Source organism: Mytilus galloprovincialis, chromosome 5 (assembly GCF_965363235.1).
Source record: "Mytilus galloprovincialis chromosome 5, xbMytGall1.hap1.1, whole genome shotgun sequence".
Lineage (NCBI taxonomy): Eukaryota > Metazoa > Mollusca > Bivalvia > Mytilida > Mytilidae > Mytilus > Mytilus galloprovincialis.
This window is the reverse complement of record NC_134842.1, coordinates 32,835,144-32,862,875: the sequence shown is the minus strand read 5'-3', so window position 1 is coordinate 32,862,875 and position 27,732 is coordinate 32,835,144. Positions and strand designations below refer to the sequence as shown.

Below are 27,732 nucleotides of genomic sequence, written 5' to 3'. Positions count from 1 at the left end.
GGTCAACTGACCATTTTGGTCATGTTGACTTATTTGTAAATCTTACTTTGCTGAACATTATTGCTGTTTACAGTTTATCTCTATTTATAATAATATTCAAGATAATAGCCAAAAACAGCAAAAATTCCCTAAAATTACCAGTTCAGGGGCAGCAACCCAATAACGGGTTGTCAGATTCATCTGAAAATTTGAGGGCTGATAGATCTTGACCTGATAAACAATTTTACCCCATGTCAGATTTGCTCTAAATGCTTCGGTTTTTATGTTATAAGCCAAAAACTGCATTTTACCCCTATGTTCTATTTTTAGCCATGGCGGCCATCTTGGTTGGTTGGCCGGGTCACGCCACACATTTTTTAAACTAGATACCCCAATGATGATTGTGGCCAAGTTTGGTTTAATTTGGCCCAGTAGTTTCAGAGGAGAAGATTTTTGTAAAAGTTAACGACGACGGACGACGGACGACAGACGACGGACGACGACGGACGCCAAGTGATGGGAAAAGCTCACTTGGCCCTTCGGGCCAGGTGAGCTAAAAATGCATGAAAAGTCAATTTTATTTTTATTCTGGAAATCGGCAAAATCGGGTCAGCGGATCCGTAAACCAACAAATTAAAAAATCCTGGCCTATGGATGCCTTTATAAATATGAATAATATAATATCTAGAACTACATGTATAGAGTCTCAAATCCACTCGTTGTTCCCGACACTATTGCAGTAGGCCATTTAGTATATAACTTATATGTATTCTAGACTTACTTTCCTAAACTGGCTATAGATTTTAAGCGTTTACTTTGCAAAAATTGTAAGAATATAATACAATAAAATTGTACATACATAAAATATAGAAGATAAAAGTTATTCAAATACCTTTACCATGTTTACAAAGAATGGATTACAAACTATGAAAAAAGTGCATGACACATTAATGACGTATTTAATCTTATGACGTGATTCGTTGACCTATCCATCGGATTATGGCTATTCCTAATCTGTGATCCTCAAGTTTATCCTCCTGAGTGAGGGATCATATATAATTTAACCAGAATGTAGAACATGTCAAAGCATACGGCAGAGAAATTTCAAAACCATTGCCTATTTCATGCTGATTTTCACAATTCATTCGACAAAGAGAGTTATGCCCATGTTCCATTAAAATGACATCAGAGAATTTTAATGCATGGAATTAATTTCAATACTTTCTTTTTTTTGCCGCGTTTAATTTTTCTAGGCTTTATATGGCATACGTTTATACAAATTTCAAGGCAAAACAGTTAACATGAATAATAAATCAATCATTATGGGATGTATACAAGAGATACAAGGAAAAATATTTAATATGGCCTAAAAAAAAAAGATATGTGTTTCCGGTAACATCATTTTGAAAAATAGGGTCGGTAGGTCGGAATTCTTTTTTTTTTTTTTTTTTTTTTTTTTTTGACATCGTAAATGAAATCCGGAAAATTATCATGGTTTTTCCAAGTCCGGATCCGTAATTAGTTTCAAAAACCGGAAGTGTGCCATTTGCAATGTTTTTGAAGCACCTGCTGTGCAAATTTCTTGGATTTTAACCTATTTGGAATACCTTTTGACATTAATAAAATGTTTTACTGGCTTTCTATGCAAGTAGAAGCAAGAGAGAAAAAATATTATGTCATCTATCAGAAGCCTGTGTCAAAAACGGGGTCGGTTGATACAATTTTTTTTTTTTTTTGTTTGAAGATCCAATAAAAAAGTTAGGGTCGGGGCTAAAAAACAGGGTCGGTCGGGTTACCGGAAACATTGATCTTTTTTTTCTTGGCCTTAATTGTATCCCAGAGGAACCAGTAATGACGCACCTAAGGTTGTGTTTGTCTCTGCATTTAATCAACCATTTAAAAGAAATAGAAAAACGGAATGGAATAATAGATTGATTACTTGTTAATATATTTCAATCATTAAATAGTAGATATTTGAAATATTAAAAGCAATACAAATCATGTTTGCTAAGATTACAAACGGACTGTCAAAAAATGTTGGGTACCAGTAATGACGCACTGTAAACAAACCAGTAAAAAACACTTGTTCGTGCCTGATAATCGAAAAATTGCTTCAATCTGGATTCTTTAAAGTTAACACTGTTCAACAAATTCTATTTTATTTACAACTTTTTAAATTTTCATACACTTTAAGGCCAGGATTTTTTAATTTGTTGGTTTACGGATCCGCCGACCCGATTTTGCCGATTTCTAGAATAAAAATAAAATTGACTTTTCATGCTTTTTTATTCCCGCCGACCCTAACAAATACATTATCCCTGAAAAATAATTAAAATCTTCTTTTTTTTATGAAATAAAATGCATTAATCACTAACAAAATTGATAACACTTTCTGTTGTGAAAAAATAAAACTTCCAGTTTACGTTTCTAAAAATAGACAAATCAATTATAATTGACCTTGAAATGTCGTTTGCACAAGTAATTTTGCGGAACGAAATCTGTGTTTATAACCAGTTACACAGTAAGTTCGTTTCCCTTATTTGTCATCAGTCCGTAAGATGCATAATATCATAGAAATAGACTTGTCCAAATGTGGAAAGGTGGAAGGCACAAAGTTAAAGTTCTGAATATCAATAAATCATTTAGAATTTTCTTGTTTCATAGATAATAAAAAAATATATCGTCAATTTGGATAAAAAACGGGAATGCATGACACCAGATTAACCCGATATTCTCGTTTTTCCAGTGGACGAGTCTATTACGTTTTTGACACGTGTGTTGAAACTTATTTTTGTACGACGTTTTTTACATTTTTTTCTTTACTCACCAAGCTTTCTGGAATTGATTAAGAGCTACACGAATTTGTTTTTCTTGTTTGTGAAATGACGATTTAATTTCGTCTTTGTCCGTGCACACACCCCTTTTTTACGGGAAATTATTAGACAATGTCACATGCGATATTTATGACAGCTGAGCAAGAATATTTCATCGAACTAAAATTTAAGAAATGATGACAAAATAGCATAACAAACATATTATTAGAAAGGTGAAATATATATTTATTTTGCATATTTTTCTGTCTTGAAAAATATTTTTTTTTCTTTTTTTTTTTCCGACCGACCGACCCGACTTTTTCATGGGGAAAATCCGTAAACCAACAAAATAAAAAACCGTGGCCTAATGATCATGGGGCAAATAGAACAAAATTTTATAATTATTTTTTTTCTTTCAATTTTATCATAAAATTGTATAAAATTTATGAAATTGATATATATATTCCATATATTTGAAAATAAAAAGTAATTGCATTCATAAAACAACAATGACAATAATACATATATCGATGTTTACCTCATACATTGAATGAAAAAAAAATGATAAACCATATAAAATTATATAAGCGACAACCATTTGTTCTACTGTGATTCCCGCTTAAATGTAAAACCATGTCACATGACAGTCATGTGATTTCAAAAACACAAAATGGGGAAGCATGTGGTTACATATTTTTATTGGCCAAAGTGGATGTAGGACTGATAATCATCCAGGGAAGGGTAGAATGTTTTTGGCCTTAATAAAATGGCGGAATTTGCATCATCTTTAATATTTTAAGTAATAATAACATTTCTGGGCAGAGTTTAAGGCATCTTTGTTGTAGTCAGATGACCTTCACCAACATGTTATGTACGGTAAATGTTGATGACGTCACGGCTTTTGTTTAGAAATATAAAACCGAAAAATAAATCGGTGCGTCATTTCTGGTCCGCGTCAAAACAGGTACCAAGACGATATTAATCGTCTGAAATGTCCTGAAAGTCGTCTACACAATGATAGAGGACAAGTGATCAGATTTCCAAATAGGTATCAACATGATCAAGTTTGTTGAGAATTTTTTTTTTTATTTTACCTTGTCATGCTTGTCAGAATCAAATGTAAAAAAGAATTTTTTATGTGACCTTGTCAGGATCAAATGTAAACAATGAACTTGCTTTTCAGTGTAAAGCTTACCTATAACATCATAACTGGTATTTTTAGCTACGAAATATGCGTCGTCACCAAAAGACCAGTTTTTAAAATTTGGTGTTTTAGAAACTGACTTTGAAAAGCCAGAACACCCAGTCACAAATTGCACAGGTCCTTTCACTTTTGCACGAGGTTTGAGTTGAAACTCATTATGAATTCCGGAGACAATCGCACGGGACAGCAGTCGCCATCCCAGTGCAAGTGATTGCATGACACGATAGTCTTCACTTTTACAAAAGTTTTTGTCAAGAATATCACTCCGAGTTGGACTAAAATCACATGGCAAAGTTTAACTCCAGCTGACTCCTTTCATCTTTGTTTAGACCTTGACGTCACGTGTGACCTGTTTGACTTTGTAAAGAAGGGAGATAATTTGTAAACACAAATTCTATGGAACGCCCACTTACCAAACAGAAAATAGCAACAGTAAGGGTTACACTAATGACAGGACGATTGCCCGGATAGTACAAATACAAATACAAATACAAATACAAATACAAATACTTTATTGGCACAAACTCAATTACAATAATTGTCAACGGCCCATACAAATAGTATACGAATAGTAATGATGCAGCAATTAAACAATACTACATAGTATATCATTGGGCACATTCAGTCGAACAATGAAATGTGCAGTTATAAATATCAATATATATAGGTTAATTTGTAAGAATAGACTACTGACATCAGTATATTGTATGTTATAGCTTCAAATTGTTCATATTACTAATTTATAAGGACATTTTTCCTTAATTCAAATGATTGATTAATAAAAGATGATATTAATCTAAGTTTTTTTCTACACTTTTTATTAAGTAGTACATTGTAGTAGTTTGATATATTCATCCTCAGTTTTGGATTGTTTGTCATAATTTTTAAAATAGGACAATTTTGATATAAGAACATTTCTTTGTGATTCATATTTTGTGCAGTGCAAGATAAAATGTTTTTCGTCTTCTATATTTTTATAATGACATAATTTGCACAACCTTTCTTCTTTGTTAACTTGCATGTATCTACCTCTTTCAATTTCAAGATTGTGTGCACTTAGCCTGACATGCATATGCCAGCTAGGACGGTTGATCGGATGAGATATAAATAGTCAGACCTTTTTTGTTATTCGGTAGATTTTTATAATGTTTTGAACTATATTTTATGAAAATCAAACATAAAAGATGAACAAAAAATATTGTTGGGAACAATAAAGACCGGACGGATTTCACGCTCGCCAAAATAAGCTATACATATATGCAATTGTGTTAATATCTCTTTTGTTTTATAACAAAAATGTAAAAAAAAGTTAATCTCTTTTTTTATTATTATTCCTGATGTATTTTATCATTCTGTCACTATTTGCGGGGGATACATTTGAAGGCCCCTTGAAGGTTTTGTAGGGCTGTAAGAGACACCTTGCACGTAAAACCACCATGGGCATTTTGAAAAATTGACAGGTACTGTTTTATTGTAAGTTTTTTTTTTTTTTATCTCAATTTTTTTCTGATTTTCATAAAAAAAAAAAGAAAATTACACTTAAAGTTTCAGAAAAAATTGCAGTATGTTTTTCGAAATTTTTTAATAATGGATTATTAGATATATCCTGTATAATATAAAGGGCAGGTCTATTTTAAAACAGGACAGATATAATCAGGACAGTTATTTTTGATACGTTTTCGTCTGTAAAATCTGCCAGGACAGTTAATTTTTATAAGAAAAAGGCTGACTGAAATTCCGAAAAAAAATACTTATAATTGATTGAATTATTTCCCCAAACCGACCATGAACTGTCTGGCATAATATTTAAGTCGATTATAAAGTCTAAAGAATAATCATTCCAAAAGTCTACAATTCAATATTTATTTCATCTTTCAGAGGTAAAAAAAAACCTGCCAGGACAGTATAGTCTAATTTACAATAGAAAATTTGTGGAAATGCAGATTAGCTCAAAATCAAAATATAATGTTAATTGTTCCGTATTGATAAAACTTTAGTAGGTTTTTCTATATGAATGGGATTTTGAATAAATAAGCATATTCACCTGCAGAAAAAAAAACGTCGTGTGCTTTTATGTCAGTGTAAATGATAACAATAAAATGTTTGACGTTTAGCTTGTTTTGGTAAATAACTGTTTTTAAAATAATTTATAAATACATATTTTTCTCTCTCAGAAAATTGAATTAAACAATTGCTTTCTTTTGTTTCGGTAAATATGTGGTTCAATTGACTTCAAAAAAACTATTGACATCTGGGACTATTATACTAACATATAGTATAAATTGAGGTGACATTCACTTTGGCCGTTGGCCTCAGTCAAGATCAGTTTTTCAAAAGTCAATAAAACTACACATTTACCTCATCAAAAGACAGTCATTGTATAATATCTTCTTCAATAAATGTCTGGTAAGCAAATTTTGGTTCATTAGAAAGTTTATAAAAATACAAGCTTGAAGAAAATGTAAAAAATATATAAGTTTTTATTTCATTATCCCAAATACACAAGCCTGGACGGTAGCCTTTTGCGTCAGATTTTATTTTGAAATTCGCTCAAATTCAATGGATAAATTTGAATACTATCTTCAAAATCCATATATGGCAAGCAAATTTGTGTTCGTTGGAAAGTTTTAATTGTCATACCATTATAGAATTATGAAATATTATGAACTTTTATTCTGTAAACATAAAGAAAATCTGCCGCAGGGCAGTAGCGAACTATATTATTTTTTTTGCATATCTGGCGGAATTCAACATAAAATTGTAATTATGTAGAAGTAGTATCTTTATTGCAATGGTCTTTCATCCTTTTTTTAAAATTATTATTACTGAATCAAATCAATGAAAATCTAAAGCCTCGGTCACACCTTAACGGATAGCTCGAACGGATGGCTAACGGATAACTTTTTTTTCAATCTGTTTATGTCCGTTAGACGTCCGTTCTTATCCGTTAGACGTCCGTCCATATCCGTTGCATGTCCGTTAAGCGTACGTTTTATCTGTCGATGTCCGTTCTCATATGGTCCGGTGGAAATTTTTGAGCATCAGGTTCAAAACTTTGAACGGACGTCCAACGGATGAAATGTTCGTTGAACGTCCGGTAGGCGTCCGTTTTGTACGGTACTCGTCCGTTTCGTTTCCGTTTTATATCCGTTACGTGTCCGTTATACATCCGTTGGAGGTCTGGAAGATAAATACACCAACGGACTTCTACCAGACGGATGTTGAACGAATGAGAAACAGACTTCTACCGGACGTATAACGGATAAAACGGATGATGAACGGATCTGAAACGGATAAATGCCAATTTTAAATTTCGCGTCAGAAATGCCAATTATTGGTACGCCAGATTTCCTAACGTTCATGAATTCTTATTATTCATAATCGATCTAAGAGTAAGGGCACGTCAACACAATCAAGCAGCTCTTACCAAGGTTAGACACTGCCCTTTGGCGGAATTTTGAAGAACAAACCAAAACCAGTTACACAGAAACATTTTGAATATTTATGCGATTTACATGTATTATTATTGTCGCCTTTAATTTTCCCGTATATCTTGTTCATCCGTTTTATCCGGAACGCTTCAGTTAGGTGTCCGTTTTATTCGGGCAGTATATCAACGGACTCCCAACGGATAACAGAGGGGGGGGGGGGGCAAGGGGTTTAACTGTTATGCTGTTATGGGGTTATTTAATTCTTTGTTATCTGTTATTCTGAAAATTTATTTGCTGTTAGCTGTTATTGTCATATTCCTTGTTAGCTGTTATGGGACTATTATATTTTTATTGTTATCTGTTATTGTGAGATTGTATTTATTGTTAACTGTTATTGAAAATTGGAATGTTAGGATTTTGACAGCCAATCTTAAGTTGAAATTGAAGATAATTGAACATTGTGACTTGGTTTGAGAGTTGTCTCATTGGCACTTATACCACATCTTCTTATATCTATTGTGGTCTTTCCACTGATGATATGGAAGTCACGTATTTGCAGGATTCCAGTAACATACACCCCATCATATGTATTTTGACTTTGTACACATTTATTGTACAAATTATAACTAATGTACAAATAACCATAACCATCATTCAAATTGTCAATTTCAGCCCATTTCTATTAAGGAGCTACCATTTGATTTATAGGTAGGGGAGGGGGTGAGTAAAAAAAGGCAGGATGAGACACTTTATGTAAAAAAATGAGGATATTAAACTAAAAAAAATTGCAGGACCAAAAAGAGTGAAAAATAAATAAGCAGGACAGAGATTACAAAAAAAAAAAAAAAAAAAAAAAATGCAGGACACAATTTTTCATCCTAGCCTCCCCCCAAAAATATTTGTTTTTATTAAATATTTTTTTTAACAAACACAGAAATGAGTAATTTTGTTAAGATTTTATGTCGAAAATTATAATTTGTATAATTGTATATTTTTGGTACAAATCATAATAAACTTGTGAACAATATATAAAAGGTGATTCCGTTAAGGTCATATGGACCTAGGCCTATCCTCATCAGGTATCCATAGCCATATGATTTCTTTTTTGTGATATTGTTCGAATTTGAGTTTTATGTATATATGGCCGGGGATAATGTTCTTTGTACTCCCAAGTGTACATGTATATCAAATTCAAATCAATAATTAAAATAACAAAAAGGAAAACATGTGGCCAAGGATACCTGATAAGGATTATATTTAAAATGTATATATATGTCTCTGTTAAAGCCTATAGCTAGGTCCATACAGCCAGTTATATAATAAGATCTACTGTATTGGTCCTAGACCGGTCTGATTTTAAGATTTCATTTACTGTTATCTGTTATTATCCCTTTTCAATTCCTTGTTATCTGTTTTAAGTTAAATCAATTTACTGTTTTGCAGTTATTGGGACCCCCTTGCCCCTCCATATATATATAATTCATGTCTCTGCCGTAATTTACAGAAACTTAAAGTCGAAAAAACAACCATTGGAGGAATATATACCACCCAAGAAAGAAGAAAAACTAAAAAGGATGGAGGGCGGAAATCGATCTTATTCTAAACAAAGTATACAAATCTTTGGGACACATTTTCAGTGGCGGCTCCAGCCATTTTCAAAAAGCGGTTCCAAACCCAGGAGATATTTTGGAGGGTTCCAACAATATGTCCCCATTCAATTGTATTGATCGTCTCAACTTGGAAAAGGGTTCCAATCCCGGGACCCCCCCGGATGGATAGCCACAAACCCCCGGATCCCCCCGAAATCCGCCACTGAATTGTTGTATTTTTGTATTTAAAGAACATAAATCATTCAAGTAATTAAGATTACTATACAAATCCTTGATTTGGACAAGAAAAATCTTCAATAGATTTTTTCATGATTAAAACTATGTTTTTATATGAAATATAACAATGGAATTTTAAGAAGGAAAACACTTAAATTTTGACCTTAGACTGGTTAACCTCGACTATTTTCATTTTTTTTTTCAAATCTAATTTAAAAATGAGTAAGTTACTTAAGTTTCATTTGGGCAATCACTAATGATATATATCATCATTATTATGTCATTTCCATGTATGTTACAAAATCATATGATTAAAGTATACTGAATCAACACGCTAAAGGAATTAACACTCAAATATCAAGCAGGTAATTATAGTAATTGAAATATATTAAAATCTCCAAAATATATAACACCCAAGAACACCCTACAACACGAGGATACGAGGTAGGTCGGAAAATCGAGTTATTCTAAACAATGTATAGTGAAACTGTCTGCGTCGATATGGTAAATCTCCTACTATACATGCATTATCCACTATATATATGCAACTTTATGGTGAGATGCATGGTCTGTGAAATACAAACAATTTACCCAGAGGAACTTACTTTAAAGAAGCTAACATAAACAACAGTAGTTGTCCTTATCATATCAATTTCTAAATGGAAATTTCGTACTAAATTTTACGACAAAAGAGACGACGAGTGTTCATTCCCTATTGTTAATTTTCCCTTTTTTAGACGGCGATGCTCCTTTGGATCCATCATGTGGTGTTTATATATCACGACTCGTTCGTTATGCCTGTCTGCGAGGAGATGTCGTAGCTTTTAACGAACGGTATACATGCTTCATTGGTAATTTACTATATTCTATCATAGGTACAAAGATTTGATTAGTGTTTTTTTTTTTGCTTTATTAATTAAAAACGGCATTTCACCTCCTAAATTTTACTGTAATATTGTACTAAAAGCGCGGAAAACCGATAAGTATGGGTTATCTAACCAATGTTGTAATTAGATCTTTTAATATAGCTAGTTTTCATTGGCACATATATCGATTTTGTCATCAGCAAATTATAACATAGATAAATGTGTACTCTTTCAAACGTTTTTTTTTTTTTTACATTTTTAAATAAACATCCACGTTCATTTTCTATATACTTATTTATTTAAAAAGGTTAATCCTTAAGTGTCCTACTGCCTGTCAATATTTTAGAATTGCACGGCCATGTTTTCTTTGACTTCTATGACGTAATAACCCTAAATCTCTTGGATGTGTTTTGGTTGATTTTATAATTATAGTCTCTGGTCCATGCCAAAATTGTTTTTCAGTGGCCTTTAACTAACTTCCAGTAACAGCGAGTACTCTCAAATCGTACATTTGTGTTAATTTGACCTGTTGATACTATATGTAATGCATTTTGGATTTTGTAGAAAATGAGGAAAAGTTGGTTTACTTTTTTATATATCTTGTCTCACTTTTTTTTCTTTTTTTTTTTTCCACATTTGATAAGTGTTTGGTATAACGATGAGTTTTTACTTCTGTTCTTTCACTATATGAACAACAATATTATTTATTTTATAATATATATTTCAGAACTCCATTGTATACCTTACTACATGAAATTATTGAATTCCGTTCCATCGTTTGCCTCCACGTTTTAGCAACACCCTGTGTACTAATAAATTTTTATAAATACTTCAGCCAGGTAAGTTTAATAATTATAACATAAATAAGATATCGCGTTTCACATATGTGTTGCTTATTGCAGATACAATGGGCAGGATTCTACAATTCCCGTTTTGCGATCCATGCAGCTGAAGTTAAGTCAAGTTACGTTTTCGACTCGGTCTCGGTCATGCATGCAGCACAGGGCCAGCACAGTGTTATAAAAAAGAACTATAGTCTTTATAATTAAAATTATATACTATATGACTTAATTTATTTCCAGTAGGATACATTTTAATCAATTAGATCTTAGTTTGGACCACGAATGAACATTAGTCTTTTTAATGTTTATGTTTTGTTTAGTATAGATCTCAGTTTAGGATAAATGACCATAAATGCAAGGTATGGTAGCCAATACGTGTCATTCTTGACTATAACAATCTTAGTTTTCATACAAGATGTGGTCTGTTCTACTGTCCAATAGTTTTTATAATGTTAACGAAACACACAAAATCATTAAGAACACGAAATTTGAAACTGTTAATAAATCTAGGTAAACTATAGTCACAGTATATAACCGATGACATATTCATATTACCTTGATAATTATTTGTTCGTTCGTTCAACATGTTCTAATATAGACTGTATAACTGAGGAACCCTCAAAGTACAAAAGCATAGGAACAGGTAATGATCGAACACCATAAAAACCGTCAATACAAACAATAAAAAAACACGCAATTAAAATGACTAAAACTAGATATAAATAATTTTTAAAAAAATGTTTACGATAGAATGATCAAGAATGGCATGAATGGGGAAGTAAATTAACAATCAGTGTTAAGCTAAATTAATAGAGTAGGAACATATATTAGTATTCAAATAATGGAATTTTAGAATCAGCGGATGATTAAAATATCGTCTTATTGTACTTGTATGCTTGCAGATCGGAGCTGAAACCGACTCTACTCTTCGTTTTGAGGATATGTAAAAAATTGTCTAAAAAAGTGTACATTGATCGGAATTGAAGCTGCATGCCGGGAGTTTAACCCATACTATTTGTTTCTGTCAGTGGTCGGCACGGCATGGGTCGTTTTAATACGTACACCCATTCTTATATAATTATTAGTCGAACAAATATTCTGTATCATCTCTGCCGAAAGGAACGAGGAACAAGCCTATAAGAACAAGCATTCCAGTGTAAATAATATCACTAAATACATGATTTTGCACTTGGATTTTACATAACGAAAGAACTTCTATTTCATAACAACCAAATAAACCTTCCCATGAGCGGGGTTTTACCTCTCAATCTCCGTGTTGACAGACTCGTAATAACTGTAGTCACACTACTTAAAATTTAGAATGGAAATGGGGAATGTGCCAAAGAGACAACAACCCGACCATAGAGCAGACAACAGCAGAAGGTCACCAACAGGTCTTCAATGCAACGAGAAATTCTCGCACCCGGAGGCGTCCTTCAGCTGGCCCCTAAACAAATATATACTGGTTCAGTGATAATGAACCCCATACTAAACTCCAAATTGTACACAAGAAACTAAAGTTAAAATAATACAAGACTTACAAAGGCCAGAGGCTCCTTATCTTTATATTTCTCATCAAGTATTAAAGAAAGGAGGAACGGGTACCTATATTATGATATTGCCTTCTTGTACACCAAATGATTGATTCTTATACTCTTTACTGAATTACAAATTATGTTTTGTGTCTTAAGAAAAGTATTTTACCTCGAATGATCTAGTACATGGATATAAGTAGTGTGTAATGTAATGAAACTTTAAAAATGTTTGCAGCCTTGAAGAAATACAGCTATGGGTGTTGTGGCCATTCTGGAGAAGGCTGTATTGGTAGGATTGATATCTCTATTTATGATGGCATCACTTTGCAAACTTTTCCCATCAAAGTTTCCACAAGAAGTAGGAGCTGACATGGTAAGATTAAATATCAGTTGTGAAGAAAACTGGAAATTTTTTTAAACAAATATTGGTTCCGGAATATTTAACTTTAGCTGCCAAAGCTCGCACAAGTCAATATGACGATGATGTGAACTGGAAATTAAGAACATGTTTGCATTCACTATATATCGCATCAAAAATACCACTTTTGTATAAAATGGGTCTCATTGGGGTCTAAGCGTAACGATGGATTGACGATTTTTTGTAAACGTGATAAATGAAAGTCAAATTATGCATGTATTCTTCCAAACATAGGCTATTCAAGTTCAGATTTGGGAATAAAATTGGGAATGGAAATGGGGAATGTGTCAAAGAGACAACAGCCCTACTATAGAGCAGACAACACCCGAAGGCCCCAGTACCAATGGTCTCCCGCACCCGAAGGAGTCCTTGACATAACCCCTAAACAAATATGTATACTAGTTCAGTGATAATTGACGTCATACTAAACTCTGAATTAAACACAAGAAACTAAAATTAAAAATCAAACAAGACTTACAAAGGTCAGAGGCTCCTGACTTTGGACAATCGCAAATCTATTACAAAAAGATTCAGATAGAATTATATAACTTCGTAATAGAATTATACTAGTTAATATGTGAATGTTATATTTCTGTTCTATCAAACTGTCATAGTTCGAACAAGTCAGTAAGTTAGCGATCAGTCAACTTTATTTGTGTGGAAGCTTTTTAAAAGTCTTTCCTGATGAGAACAGACGACAATGACGATGTTGATGATAACGACGACGATGATGACGATGCCAATGACGAACCTGACGGCAACGATGCTGACGATGATGAATTTATTTTTTATGTCACATTTTATATTTTATTTCATTTTAGAATCGGAAGTTCCAACAGTATTGTCATGTTTGTGTAACCATTTTGTTTGGATATCAGCCAAATCCAATGACATACAAATTGGTGACAGGAATAATAGAATTAGCTGGAGCCCTTGCCCTAATCCTCAAGGATACTAGAAAGGTCGGATGTGTTCTGCTTATCATTACAATGGCGGGAGCAGTTCAAACACTCATTTGTTTAAAAGAATACAAAGAAAGTATATTCCCAAGTTGTGTGTTTTTCGCATTGTGCTTTCTGTATCATATTTCTGGCAGGACAGTGTCCCTTGAAAAGTCAAAAACAGAATAGCAGTGTAGACTGGATAATATTGAAGAGTGTGTACGAATACAAAATATATTGTTATTGTATCATGGCATGATTGGTTTAAGGTTGTACATATATGTTGTATAGATTGTAGAACACATGTTTTCGTGGATACATGTTCTATGTACAGTACGGCAAGATTAAGGACATGGACACGATCCCCTTGAGAAAGGTCATTGATTGGATTTTTTAAGGGCCACCTCTGGTTCAATCGTATAACAGTGTATACATTTTGATATTGAGATTGTTTTATTTATCCTGACGGAATGAGTTAGTTTTACAAGAAAAGATGTTTTGTTTAATTGCAATTTAAATTTTCCGATTGTTCTTTTCCAGAAGCTCCATATTGCTTTTATCATGTCTCCCCTTTTTTGTTCCTATACCCAACATATATTTTTTTCAATATCAGTCAAAATATATGCTAGCCATGCTTTCAGTTATGAATTAAGAACTTTCAAAAATAGTAATGAAGTATTTGCCATTGAACATTAAGCCAACGAAATCAAATTTAACATTTTTATCCAATGTGTAACTTTTTTTATATCATATAGATACTTAAAATATATGCTCTAGCTTTTGATTTTGTATAACCTCATGCAGAGGATAATTATTGAAAACATTGCGTTACTCATAACATTCCGTTCGAGGACAGAATCAAAGACTTTAATAAAATACTCTCTATGTGAAAAAGGTTGTGTTTGTATATGATTTTTATTTTTTTATGAGGTTTTAATTACCTCTGCTTCTGGTTAATTTTACGATTTAATCTGATTTGAATAATAAATATTTATCAAAAGTGTTGTCTGTTTATATTACCTGATTGTGTTACGACTTCCTGTAAAAAAATGTCAGGATCGTAATGGTTCTACAATACCTGTACCTCCAGGCCAAACTGTTTCGTGTTTTTTTACAGAATTTATTTCATCTCATCGGACAGTTGTCAACAGGGCCGTAACTACATTGAGGCAAATGAGGCAAATGCTTCATGTTGGAAATTTCATAAACAAAAACTGAAACAAAAGATTGTCTTCATATCAAATTGTTTTCACGGAAAGTGTCTTGCAAGAAGCAAGTTCTCTCCACTCTCTGGTGTCGCCCCTGCATGTTTTTCTTAATTCATATTTCTATTTTATTATTTGTTTTCAGAGTTGATCTGGGTTTGTCTTTTGGTGTGTCTTTTGTTAATTTATTGTCCTACTTTATGACTATAGTCTGATCATTGATTTTCATTTGTAAAAATATAGTTTTGCACTGATGCATGTCCACCGATGTCCAGACATTGTGCGAGAAAATATTTTAAGAATATACGATGCTACTGGACACAGAAAAAAATGATCGTTTCTACATGGAGAAATGAACTTGATATCAAATAATACAAAACTGGTTCTGTTTCTGTAGATAAAACTATAGTGCGTAACAAGATTTTGTGAGGAAGACGAAATTGACCTTAAAACGATCGTTTTGACTTTTTTTGCTCCAAAAATAGGTAGATCGGACATATTTTGACTTTATTTAATGACTACCTTAGTTTGAAATTAATTGTAATTAGCATGTTCCTATGAGCTAGATTGAAAAATGTTGTTTTTTTGTAAGATAAATAATAGTTTTACCTGGCGTAGCCGTGTGTAAAGTGTATTTTGGCATTTCTCTCCGAAAAATGACTTGTTTATTGGAATAAAACGTCCTATTTGTAAACTTTTTCTGTTTTTCTCTGCAATTGACTATTAAAAATAATCTATCTACTGCATTGTACTGTGTATTTGGAAAATTTTGTGAAAATAGGAGAATTAGCAATTCTTACCTTTCATACCTATACTTTCATTGATAAAACATAACACGGACTCATCCAGTGTCTAGTTTGAAGGTCATTTTAGTTACTGTCACATTCATGCACGTTCTGATTTAATAAATAGTCATGTATGTAAAGCATTAACAGTTTGAAGGTAAACTAACTTAACCCAATCAAATTGCGTAATATTCAATAACAATGACTGGTCCACATTATAATAAGTAATAGGGGTAAACAATCTAATTAAAAACCGATCTCTCATCGCTCCTGTTTCTGATATGTCGCGTGGAACGGGAGCGATGAGAGATCGGTTTTTAATTAGATTGCGACATATCAGAAAACGGGAGCGATGAGAGATCGGTTTTTAATTAGATTGAGGGGTAAACTGGGTAGGGAGAAAATGTAACATATTCAAAATTTATTTTTTTTACAATAACGAATAAAAATTTGTCAACCAAGTTTTGCCATAATTTCATAAACATGTCGTTCTGTATTAGTAAAGTTTTTGGATCTTTCTAGGGCCGTAACTACATTGAGGCAAATGAGGCAAATGCCTCATGCTGGAAATTTAAAAAAAAAAAAAAAAAAAAAAAAAAAAAAAAAATAAAAAAAAAAAGATTGTTTTTATATCAAATTGTTTTCACGGAAAGTGTCTTGCAAGAAGCAAGACTAGTTCTCTTCACTCCCTGATGTCGCCCCTGCAATTTTTTCGTGATCTATGTTTCTATTTTACTTTTGGTTTATTGTTTGTACTTCTGTGTCTAGGGGTTGTCTTTTGTTCTTTTATTGTCCTACTTTATGACTATAGTCTGAGTGTTGTTTTTCATTTGTAAACGTGTATACTGTTGCATGTCCACCGATGTCCAGATATTGTGTGGGAAAATATTTTAAGAATATGCTCTCGTTTTTTATATAGATTAGACCGTTGGTTTTCCCGTTTGAATGGTTTTACACTAGTAATTTTGGGGCCCTTTATAGCTTTTTGTTCGGTGTGAGCCAAGGCTCCGTGTTGAAGGCCGTACATTGACTTATAATGGTTTACTTTTATAAATTGTTATTTGGATGGAGAGTTGTCTCACTGGCACTCACACCACATCTTCCTATAAATATCTACGATGCTATACTGGACACAGAAAAAATTGTCGTTTCTGCATGGATAATTGAACTTGATATCAAAGGGGGGGGGGGCAAGGAGGGTCCCAATAACTGCAAAACAGTAAATTGATTTGGCTTAAAACAGATAACAAGGAATTGAAAAGGGATAATAACAGATAACAGTAAACGAAATCTTAAAATCAGACCGGTCTAGGACCAATACAGTAGATCTTATTATATAACAGGCTGTATGGACCTAGCTATAGGCTTTAACAGAGACATATATATACATCTTAAATATAATCCTTATCAGGTATCCTTGGCCACATGTTTTCCTTTTTGTTATTTTAATTATTGATTTGAATTTGATATACATGTACACTTGGGAGTACAAAGAACATTATCCCCGGCCATATATACATAAAACTCAAATTCGAATAATATCACAAAAAAGAAATCATATGGCTATGGATACCTGATGAGGATAGGCCTAGGTCCATATGACCTTAACAGAATCACCTTTTATATATTGTTCACAAGTTTATTATGATTTGTACCAAAAATATACAATTATACAAATTATAATTTTCGACATAAAATCTTAACAAAATTACTCATTTCTGTGTTTGTTAAAGAAATATTTAATAAAAACAAATATTTTTGGGGGGAGGCTAGGATGAAAAATTGTGTCCTGCATTTTTTTTTTTTTTTTTTTTTGTAATCTCTGTCCTGCTTATTTATTTTTCACTCTTTTTGGTCCTGCAATTTGTTTTAGTTTAATATCCTCATTTTTTTTACATAAAGTGTCTCATCCTGCCTTTTTTTACTCCCCCCCTCCCCTACCTATAAATCAAATGGTAGCTCCTTAATAGAAATGGGCTGAAATTGACAATTTGAATGATGGTTATGGTTATTTGTACATTAGTTATAATTTGTACAATAAATGTGTACAAAGTCAAAATACATATGATGGGGTGTATGTTACTGGAATCCTGCAAATACGTGACTTCCATATCACCAGTGGAAATACCACAATAGATATAAGAAGATGTGGTATAAGTGCCAATGAGACAACTCTCAAACCAAGTCACAATGTTCAATTATCTTCAATTTCAACTTAAGATTGGCTGTCAAAATCCTAACATTCCAATTTTCAATAACAGTTAACAATAAATACAATCTCACAATAACCTGAGATAACAATAAAAATAATAGTCCCATAACAGCTAACAAGGAATATGACAATAACAGCTAACAGCAAATAAATTTTCAGAATAACAGATAACAAAGAATTAAATAACCCCATAACAGCATAACAGTTAAACCCCTTGCCCCCCTCATATATATATATATATATATATATATCGGATGCATGTGTATGTTGGTTTTTTTAAATTTTTGGATACAAAATTATTTTTTTAGTAATGGTTCGTCATCATCCACAGAGACATATAGTATTATGTGTCTCTGTCATCCCTGAACATATTTTACAATAGCCGTACAAAAAAAAAAACAACAACATGCACTTACATTTGTGAGTTTAGAATTAAACTACTATGATGGAGCACGTGTTGTTGGACAAGAAGGACGCACCTTGAGAAGCTCTCGAGAAATTCACAGATTTTTCACAGACAGATATTTTATCTATCTAAGTGTATAGCACCCCTCACTTAATTCATTCACCAAAGTTTTAGTCCTTCTTTTTCCACTGTTAATTCAATCCCAGTTGTACATTATCCCATTTTATTTGAAATTTTTCTGCCACTACCCAGTAGCCGTGCTCCCGCCATTGGCCGCCATTGTGGTTTGTGTGTGTTTTTTTGTTTTGTTTGGGACTTTTGACAATCCAATTGTGTCTTATTGTATTAAACTATTGTGTATATATAATAACTAATTTCCATATAAATTAATTATTTAAATTTTCCGCATATTTTTTTTTTTTTTTTCATAAATTTGTTGTTCATGTCGTTGAGTAAAATTATCAAATTATGCAACAAGAGCCTAGAATCACCTCAAGGTCGGAGAACACACAGACCCGTTATTTTAGCAGATAGCAAAGGTACCAAACTTCAGAGCCAGTTTGTACACTCACAACAAAGCAACATAACTTGGTGGTGTCAAAGAGGCAGGACCATACAACAATCCATAGCCTGGCTCAAAGCAAACCTTGATACAGAGATTCAACTTATCGGTGACATTTGGCTTTTCGTCTGGATTGGTACATGCAACCTTACCTCCATTGACAAAAACACCAGATATATTTCACTCTCCTTTTTCAACAACGCAGAAATTATTCAGCAAATAATTCAAGGTTACAAAGAAATCATCAATCTCCTGGCAAAATACCCAAACTGTAGAGTAACCTTCCTAGAAACACCATTTTATTCTATCATCAATTGGAACACCAAACAACACCACAAAGATTCATCTGTATTCTCTGAACAAGAGCACACTTTAGAACAACAAGTGATCGCTCTCAACAAAGAAATAAAAGCAATCAACACCTCTCTTCATTCACATTCTCCAGACTTCAATTACGATCTATACAGAACTTCAAAATACAAATCCTCAAAGCATAAAGGCTCAACAAAACAAAGAAAATTCTTTAATATTGCTCTGTACCCGAACGGCATCCATCCAGATCCAGCACTAGCAAAAGCCTGGCTGCGAAAAATTCTGCAACAAATTTTCATTAACTGCTGGTCGTCTCAGTGATTTATATTTACACTCATAGCCTACTTCTCGAGATTACAATTTAATTGAACATTAAAAAATGTTTCACTACTGTAGTTCAAATTTATATTTAGTTGTGTTGATCTTTGATTATTATATATTTTCTTTTTTGTGTCTCTCAGATTTAGTTAAGAAACATATTTTGGGGTACTACATACATTTTGGGGTACTACATACATTTTGAGTATCTACTAGTTAGTTAAATCTCTGATTATTTAAATAAACACTGAAGGCATTATTTTTTTTTTAATTCTGAGGTGTTTGAATTAAATATATTTTGTTGAATACTTTTATTATCTGTCGTATTTCATTTAAACACTTTTCATATATTAATCTTCAGTCTTAGATCAAAGCCCCAAGCCTAGCAACCAACATTTATCATTTTATATTTTAAATTAGTTTGTGTACATTTTCATATCTTTATACTGTTCTGTTATTCAGGCTTACCATTATTTCCACATTGTAATATCTTTTATTGCTGTATTAGTATCACATTTTCTTAGAAATTGTATAACCCTCTTTTTTTTTACAGTAGGTCGAGACGCATTTTTACTGACTAATTTTCTTTTTAAATTTCTTTTTTTATTATATTTATTTTTATTATATAACCACTACAACTTATAATTCTTATTTAGTTTTATCTATTTGGACAAAGCTTATCAGGTTCATTTGTTTCATGGTTTAAAATAAAAGGGTGCTCTTTGGCACTTCCACATTGTCCTTACTATCATTTCTTAAACCAGAAATAATTCAAATAGTTAAATAGATAAATTTTTGTGACTATCTTATTTTATTTTTTATTATTTTTTTTGTTTTTTTTGTTTTTTTTGTTTTTTTTTTGTTTACTTTTAATCGATCGGTTATACATTCTATATTTTCATAATCTGACGGGTTAACTGTTTTTACAAGCGAGAACAATTACTAGAGTGTTCTTGTTATTTTGTTTTTCATTGTATCTTTTTGCTTATTTTTTTAGGTTTTTGGGTTTTTTTTTCAGTAGCTGTTCACTTTCCAGTGTGGTTGTGTAATCTCTCCTCAAACTCGCATACAGTTTAATTGGGTCAGTGTGGTTTTTCCGCGCTATACCTTACCGTTTTTATTATAAGCAAAAACCTCTGTCTTGGTCAGTGTGGTTTTCCCGCGCTATACCGAAACAGGGGTTTCAAGTTCCGTCCATCTAGGATTGGTAAGTGTGGTTTTTCCGCGCTAGACCGACCTAGTGGACATTCATATTTCATCTCACCTCCTCGGCTGAAATCCCTCTTCTGGTTTGGTTGCACGATCACATTGGAGAGTTTGGTACAGTGCTGAATTATACCTGTTTTCCTCTCTGTCCTCACTACAGTCACGGCAGCATGTTGCGAAAGATGGAAACCAGAACGTCTAAGAAATCTCAATCTACAGGAAACCTTCTTTCTAAAGAAATCTTAACTGCACATGTAAACAATAGAAACTACACGTTGAACAGACCAAAGGCCTTAGAAACCAAAACTTTAAAATGTAAACAGAAACATTTACACTATGAAATGAAAGCTGGAAAAAATTTTGTTATTGAATTCAGCACTGGGGCCTATGAGCTTATTAAAGCAAAAATTCTGCAATTAATTAAATCTCCAGAGTTCAACCTTAGTTTTGTAGTAGTCGAACAGCATGGAGTAGAACTTTCTAACCTGAACATTGACTCTTGCTACAAAATTTTCAACCGCAAGGCAAATAATCAACCAGGAAATCTTCTCAAATTTACAATGAATATTTATCATATAACAAAGAAGATGACCGTTAATGGCGGCAGGGTTGATATCTTCATCAACGACATCTTTGACAAAATCTGTGCAGAGATTCAGAATCACTATACAGAATTGAACATCTGCAACAAAACCATACACTCGCAATTAAGTATCATCAAAGACTCTTTATCTAACATCATACAGAAGGACTTAAAAAGAAACCAGATGAAAGCATTAAAAACAACAGAAGATCAACTCTCTACAGTAGACCTGAATACTAGCGGACTACAACTAGCCGAAAAGGAGGATGGTGAAATATGCCCAAACTGTGAACAAGCTGTCCAGACGGAAGGAATCGCCTGTGACTCTTGCAATAACTGGTTCCACTACAAATGCGTTGGCCTAACAGAGGACCACATCAACTCCTTTCAACAACTAGAATATCACTGTGACCAATGTAATGACGATCTGCTCTATGTAGGAGCTACATTTATTCCACAAACTGATGAAAACAATCAAGAGTTACTAATTAATACCTCCAGTTCTGAACCTGCTATAAGCTCTCACGAAACACAGGATCATCCCAAGGACATATGTATGGACTCGCCAGCTCAGAAATCATCTCTGGAATCCCCCACAGGTACTTACTTAAATCCCTGTATTACTAGCTGCCACAATCAGTCGGCAAACAACTCAGAAAAAGAAGATACCATGGTAAAGTCTGTTCTGACTCTTACTTCTGGCGACTCAACTTCCTCAAATAGAAACCCCATTACAGATAGGGGCAAATCAGCAAAGAGAAACATCTCACCTACTTCTAGGTCATCAAACAATCAACGAAAATCAAAGGTTAAATCTTCTGATTTAGAGCATGACCAAACACTGATAACACAGAGAACAAGAATTCTTGATCTAGAAAACGAAGTAAATCAACTCCTCACCGTTCTTCAGACATTTAAAGATCACATTAAACACCAACGTGATCTGGCTGAAACTTGTCCCTCACATCAAAACTCCAACCACAGTTTTAGGATTGATGCTAATCCTCATTTCAACCCAAGGCACAGGAACGATACAAATTCTCCATGGTCACCTCAGCACTTAGATACCTATTACAAGCAAGAGCTACTGGAAAACAGATTGCGCATTTTGGAGAATCAAACTGCTCAAAATATGAGCATCAACACTGCTCTAATTACTCAGCTATCTCTTCAGAATAGACCTATGGGCCACTATCATCCTTCTTTTCAGCACAATCTGCACCAATCGCATTATCCTCCTCAGCAACCAGTACCTCTCTTACCTCAGTGGAACATGCATCCAGCCTACAGCCAAACTCAGTTCTCCAACCATCCAGGCTTTATGCGATATCAACCTCAACCTCAATTTCAGACCAACTCGCATCTAGCAACAGGATACCCAGGTATCCCTCAACAAAATCCGTTGCCACCAACTTATGCCTTCTCATCCCAGCAAGTACCGGACTTTCACGGGAACAGGGCACCTCACATGCCAACACCTTTTATTCCTCTGCCACATATATACCACACTAATGCATTTAGAACTGATCCAGGCTCTCAACATCAAGTTTCTCATCTTCAACAAAGCTCAGGTCGGCACAACCTCAATCACAAGGTTTTCAACCAGAATTCAACGAGACCTGCTCCTATCTCAAACCTACAGGCAAGAATGGCTAAAAACATACCACAGGCGGTATCAATGGAAACTGGTCAAAGAGGCTGGACAAACAGGAGATACCAACAAAAGAACCAGCAACCCTTTCAACCTTCTTCAAACACAAACATAGGAAGAATGTCAAAGCCACAAAATGAGTCTATCACTACTAGCTTTTCTTCAACTCCAATTGATTCAGAAATAGTCAACTATTTAAATCTAGAAATACACAAAGAACATGCTGACATCATTTTGGATCCTCCTCATAGCAACCAATTCATTACCACAGCTGAAACTCATCATCAGCCAATAGAACATTCGCAAAAATCTCAGGTGTCTAACCATCAAACAACTTACCAAATATCTGCCACAGACAATATTCAATCCCCAAATAGAACAGGGATCATCAAGTCAAATTCCCCTTTTCGGAACAACTGCCTCCAGGAGAAACCTCCAGAACAAAAGGAAAGTCTGGAATTACTAGTAGAACCGAGAACATCAGACTAACTACATGTAATATTGAAGGGATAAAATCCAATACATCCTTTCTGCACTCACTTCTCGACAACTCCCATATCATATGCCTCCAAGAACACTTCCTCTGGGATTGTCAGTCTAACTTCCTTAATAATCTCTTACCTGAATGGGAAAACCATACCAGATGTCATGACTCCAACGAACCACTAGATGGATTCAAACTTCCTAGAGGTCAAGCAGGAGTTTCCATTCTCTGGCCAAAAATTTGGAACAATCAGATTAAAAAACTTCCAGATGGAAACGAAAGAATTGTCGCTATTGGAATATCTGCTTAATTAATACTTACATGCCAACAAGGGAAACCGATTCACAGTATGAATATGGAGACTGTTTGGATATAATCCACTCAATTATAGAGAAATATCAATCAACTCACCAAGTAATTGTCTGCGGAGGTCTAAATGGTACTCTTTCTACTAGTAGGAATAACAAACATGACCAGCTTTTGAAACAATCTGGAAATGAACTTATCTACTGTCGGAAATTATGGTGAACAAAAAACATTCTTCCACCATTCAGGGCAATCTTCTTCTCAAATTGACTACATACTGACCAACAACAGGGATATTTATTGTAATCATGAGATCTGGGAAAATACATCATCTAATGTCTCCTCTCATGTACCTGTCTCAATGATCACCAATATTGCTGTCCCTCTGCTTGAAAAATTCTCTGATCAAAATAAAAAGACTGTTCAAAGACTGAAATGGAATGAGATTGATGAACAACTGTACCGCGGGATACTATCTCAGAAAAACTAACTGACATAAGGGGAGACAAAACAACCTCAGAGAACATTAAAACTCTGACATCTACATGTATTCTGTTAAAAGCTTCGCATCTGGCAGTCCCAACAAAAATAACCAAGCTAAAAGGTCCAAAATGGAAAGCCTTACCGAAAGTCAGGAAACATCTCAAAACCTGCAAACAACTATATTCTAAATGGAAAGCTCTGGGCAAACCAGAAAATCATCAAAGCAAACAAGATCTCAAAATTGAAAACAAGAAAGTCCGCAGTCAACAGAGACAAGAACATGCAACTGACAGGAGAAAGCTATACGAGCAAATTATGGACAATCCTTCATCTGAACTCTTCTTCAAACTCATTAATAGAAATAAATCAAAGTCTAAAACAAAAACATCTGGCTTGGAAATTGACGGTAAATTTGACTTCTCTTCCCAAAATCAAAGCCGAGCTTTCGCAAACTACTACGAAGATCTCAGCCTTCCAAAAGAGAACTCATATGACAATGCATATCTGGAACTCTGCCAAATAAGACAGAAAATAGTTGAGGAAACTTTCAGTCAGAATTTGCCATCAATTGAACCATACACAGAAAAGGAAGTAAAACAAGCAATTGAGTACTTAAACACGGGAAAATCAGCGGACGAACATGGAATCTGTGCAGAACATCTTAAATATGCTCAACATACCGTGTAACCAGTGCTGACAAAAATTTTCAATAAAATCTTGCAGGAAAGAAAAGTCCCAGTAGACTTCAAATCAGGAATCTTGACGCCAGTCTTAAAGAAGGAAAAAAATCCATCTCTGGTTAATAGTTACCGTGGCATCACTGTGACTCCAGTACTTTCTAAAATACACGAATTCTGCATTCTTGGCAAACTCTTTATCAACTCCAGTACTGACTTACAATTTGGATTTACTGCAGGTCTTTGGCCACTCTTCGCAAGTCGAATAAACTCCGAGTGTAAATGTGAAATAAGCAGTGCATTATCCTTATATCTAGCAACTGTTGACGTCCAATCAGCTTTTGATGTCGTCCAACATACCATTCTTCTTGACAAGCTTCTCGACCGTGGAACACACCCTGATAATTATATGGTTACCAATTAAAGACTTCTACAGCGGTCTTACCTCCAAAGTCAAATGGCAGGGAGAATTCAGTGACAACTTTAACATCCAACAAGGAATTAGACAAGGGGTATTCTATCAACCCACCTATATAAAATATTTGTTGAAGATCTTCTTAAAGAACTGGAAGAAAACTCCTTAGGCTTTATATTAGGCACAATATACTGTGGTGCACCAACGTGTGCTGATGATGTAGCACTACTGAGCTCAAATCCAGATGAACTTCAGGTGATGATTAACATTCTACAGAGATATGCAAATCAACATCAGTATACTATTCACCCGACTAAATTCAAAATTATCCACTATAAATCATCAAAAAATCCCGAGCCTTACTCCTGGAACATGTCAGGAAAGGTAATTTCTGCTTCTGAAGAAACGGTACATATTGGTATAAAACGAACAGCTAGAAAGGAATGTGATATCAACATAGAGGATCGCATCAAATCTGCAAGAAGAACCAAGTATTCTTTAATGAACTCAGGTCTACATGGAACCAACGGCTTGAATCCCAAAATCTCCGTTACAATATATATACAAAAGCTATGTATTGCCTAGACTCCTGTATGGCTTGGAAGTCCTCACTCTTACCAAAGCTCAAATGGAACTACTGGAAAAGTTTCACAAAGAAACTCTCAGATCAATTCAATCATTCTCTAAAAGAACGGCTATTCCTGTCATTTATTTACTATTGGGTGTCCTACCGGTAGAAGGAGAGAAGAAAGAAACTGACACTCTTACATGCAATTCTGGCCTGTGACAACTCTAAATTAAAGGAAATTCTTAAAAGACAAAATGTAATATCCGTCAATTCCAAAAAATTAATCCTAAAAGCTTCTTTCATCAATCAATTTTACTGCTACAACAATACAACCTGCCAAACATTATTAACTGCCTTCAAAAGTTGTATGGAAAAAACCCTGAGATCCACAATCAACAAATACTGGACCTATGAACTACAAGAAACGGCAAAGTCAAAATCCTCATTGAGTTTACTTAACACAACCATCTTAGAGATAGGTATTGTCCACCCAGTCTGGGAATTTGCATCACAGAGCTTATTAGATGTACGGAAAAGCATGATCAAAGCTCGTATGCTCACTTGGTACAGGCCGACAAATACAAATTTAGCCAATACAAGATAAATGCAACATGCCTGCTGTGTCATAGGGAGGACGAAGATTTAACGCACGTCTTAACATTCTGTCCAGCTTTAAGGGAAACTCGTATGAAGTATTTCCTTCCTCTCAAAGTCCTGGTCACAAATTAAACTGGTCCGCCGTTCTATCTACAGCTTCGCACCGAAGGAACGGGTTGGAGCTATTGTCACATTGGCATTAATTGGACGAGTCTTACAAATTCAACGATTCGCTAATAAAATTGGCCAATTAAAGTGATAGGAAATTGACCTTAAATGTTAATACTGCGATGCCGCAAAATAAACAAGTATCTGTTAATTAACCCCATGGTAGTAGCGCAGATAAATGACCAACGAGCGTGTTAACATGTTCTTGACAAACTGAGTCGGTATCTTTTGTTCCTTTAAGAACTCAGTAGGGTAATAAATGTGCTATTTTTTCTTTGATTTGCTATCAGTATAATACATAATCATTAAACATAGCCCATGATGTACTAGTCTCGTCGAATTATTAAATCCCGTGGTCAGAATTCTGACCACGGGATTTAGGCCATACCTGTTGTCAGTGTAGCGATAAGTGAACACAACAGGGGTCCAGTTTAGTCACAAATATCATAGGCTGCAAAGGATGGGAACAACTCTTTAACATCAACCAAAACATTGTAGCACTTTTGCTTGATTTTTCAGTGTTCAACAATCTGCAAAACCTCAGTAAAACCCAGAAGATGAATGTCGAGTCACTGACCAGAGACTTCTGAACATCAAACATTACAAAATACATATCTGCCGCTTATGTAACAGCTTCTAAAGAATTTAGAAATCAAGTGAAATTCAAATGGAAGTATGTGAATTCAAGGAATGAATATTATAGACAATGCACTTTTAGTGACTTTTCGTACTTAATCAAGTATTTATTTTTTACTTGTGTTGGATAAGATGATTTTTAGATTTTATGTCTCCAAACATGTACATTTTTTAATCCTCTGTGAATATTTTCCATCCCCAATTGATTGGTATTTTTATCTCTTAACCTTTCCACCATATGTACAGAGCACGTCTACTGGACCTTTTTTACACTATTTTATTTTATCGGTTATTTTTACCTTT

The 27,732-nt window shown here is 33.9% G+C and overlaps 1 protein-coding gene and 1 long non-coding RNA gene across 6 annotated transcripts in view; one reads left to right on the top strand and one right to left on the bottom strand.

Annotated features, from left to right (window-relative positions):
* The window catches only part of LOC143075634 (protein phosphatase PTC7 homolog), a 31,593-nt gene extending 27,239 nt beyond the window's left edge, over nucleotides 1-4,354 (bottom strand). The window contains exon 1 of the mRNA XM_076251123.1: nucleotides 3,988-4,354. Coding sequence (XP_076107238.1) covers nucleotides 3,988-4,213 — 226 coding nt within the window. The 5' untranslated portion in view covers nucleotides 4,214-4,354. The remainder of the gene's footprint in view (nucleotides 1-3,987) is intronic.
* A 6,483-nt stretch (nucleotides 4,355-10,837) lies between these two features.
* LOC143075633 (uncharacterized) lies at nucleotides 10,838-13,875 on the top strand. 5 transcript variants are annotated; one of them, XR_012978376.1, is made up of 3 exons: nucleotides 10,838-10,958; nucleotides 12,732-12,869; nucleotides 13,736-13,875. It is a non-coding gene; the product is annotated as an uncharacterized LOC143075633 (long non-coding RNA). The 5 variants fall into 5 exon arrangements; XR_012978375.1 differs by lacking the exon at nucleotides 10,838-10,958 and adding an exon at nucleotides 11,517-11,604; XR_012978378.1 differs by lacking the exon at nucleotides 10,838-10,958 and adding an exon at nucleotides 11,709-11,775.
* The last annotated feature ends 13,857 nt before the right edge of the window (nucleotides 13,876-27,732 follow it).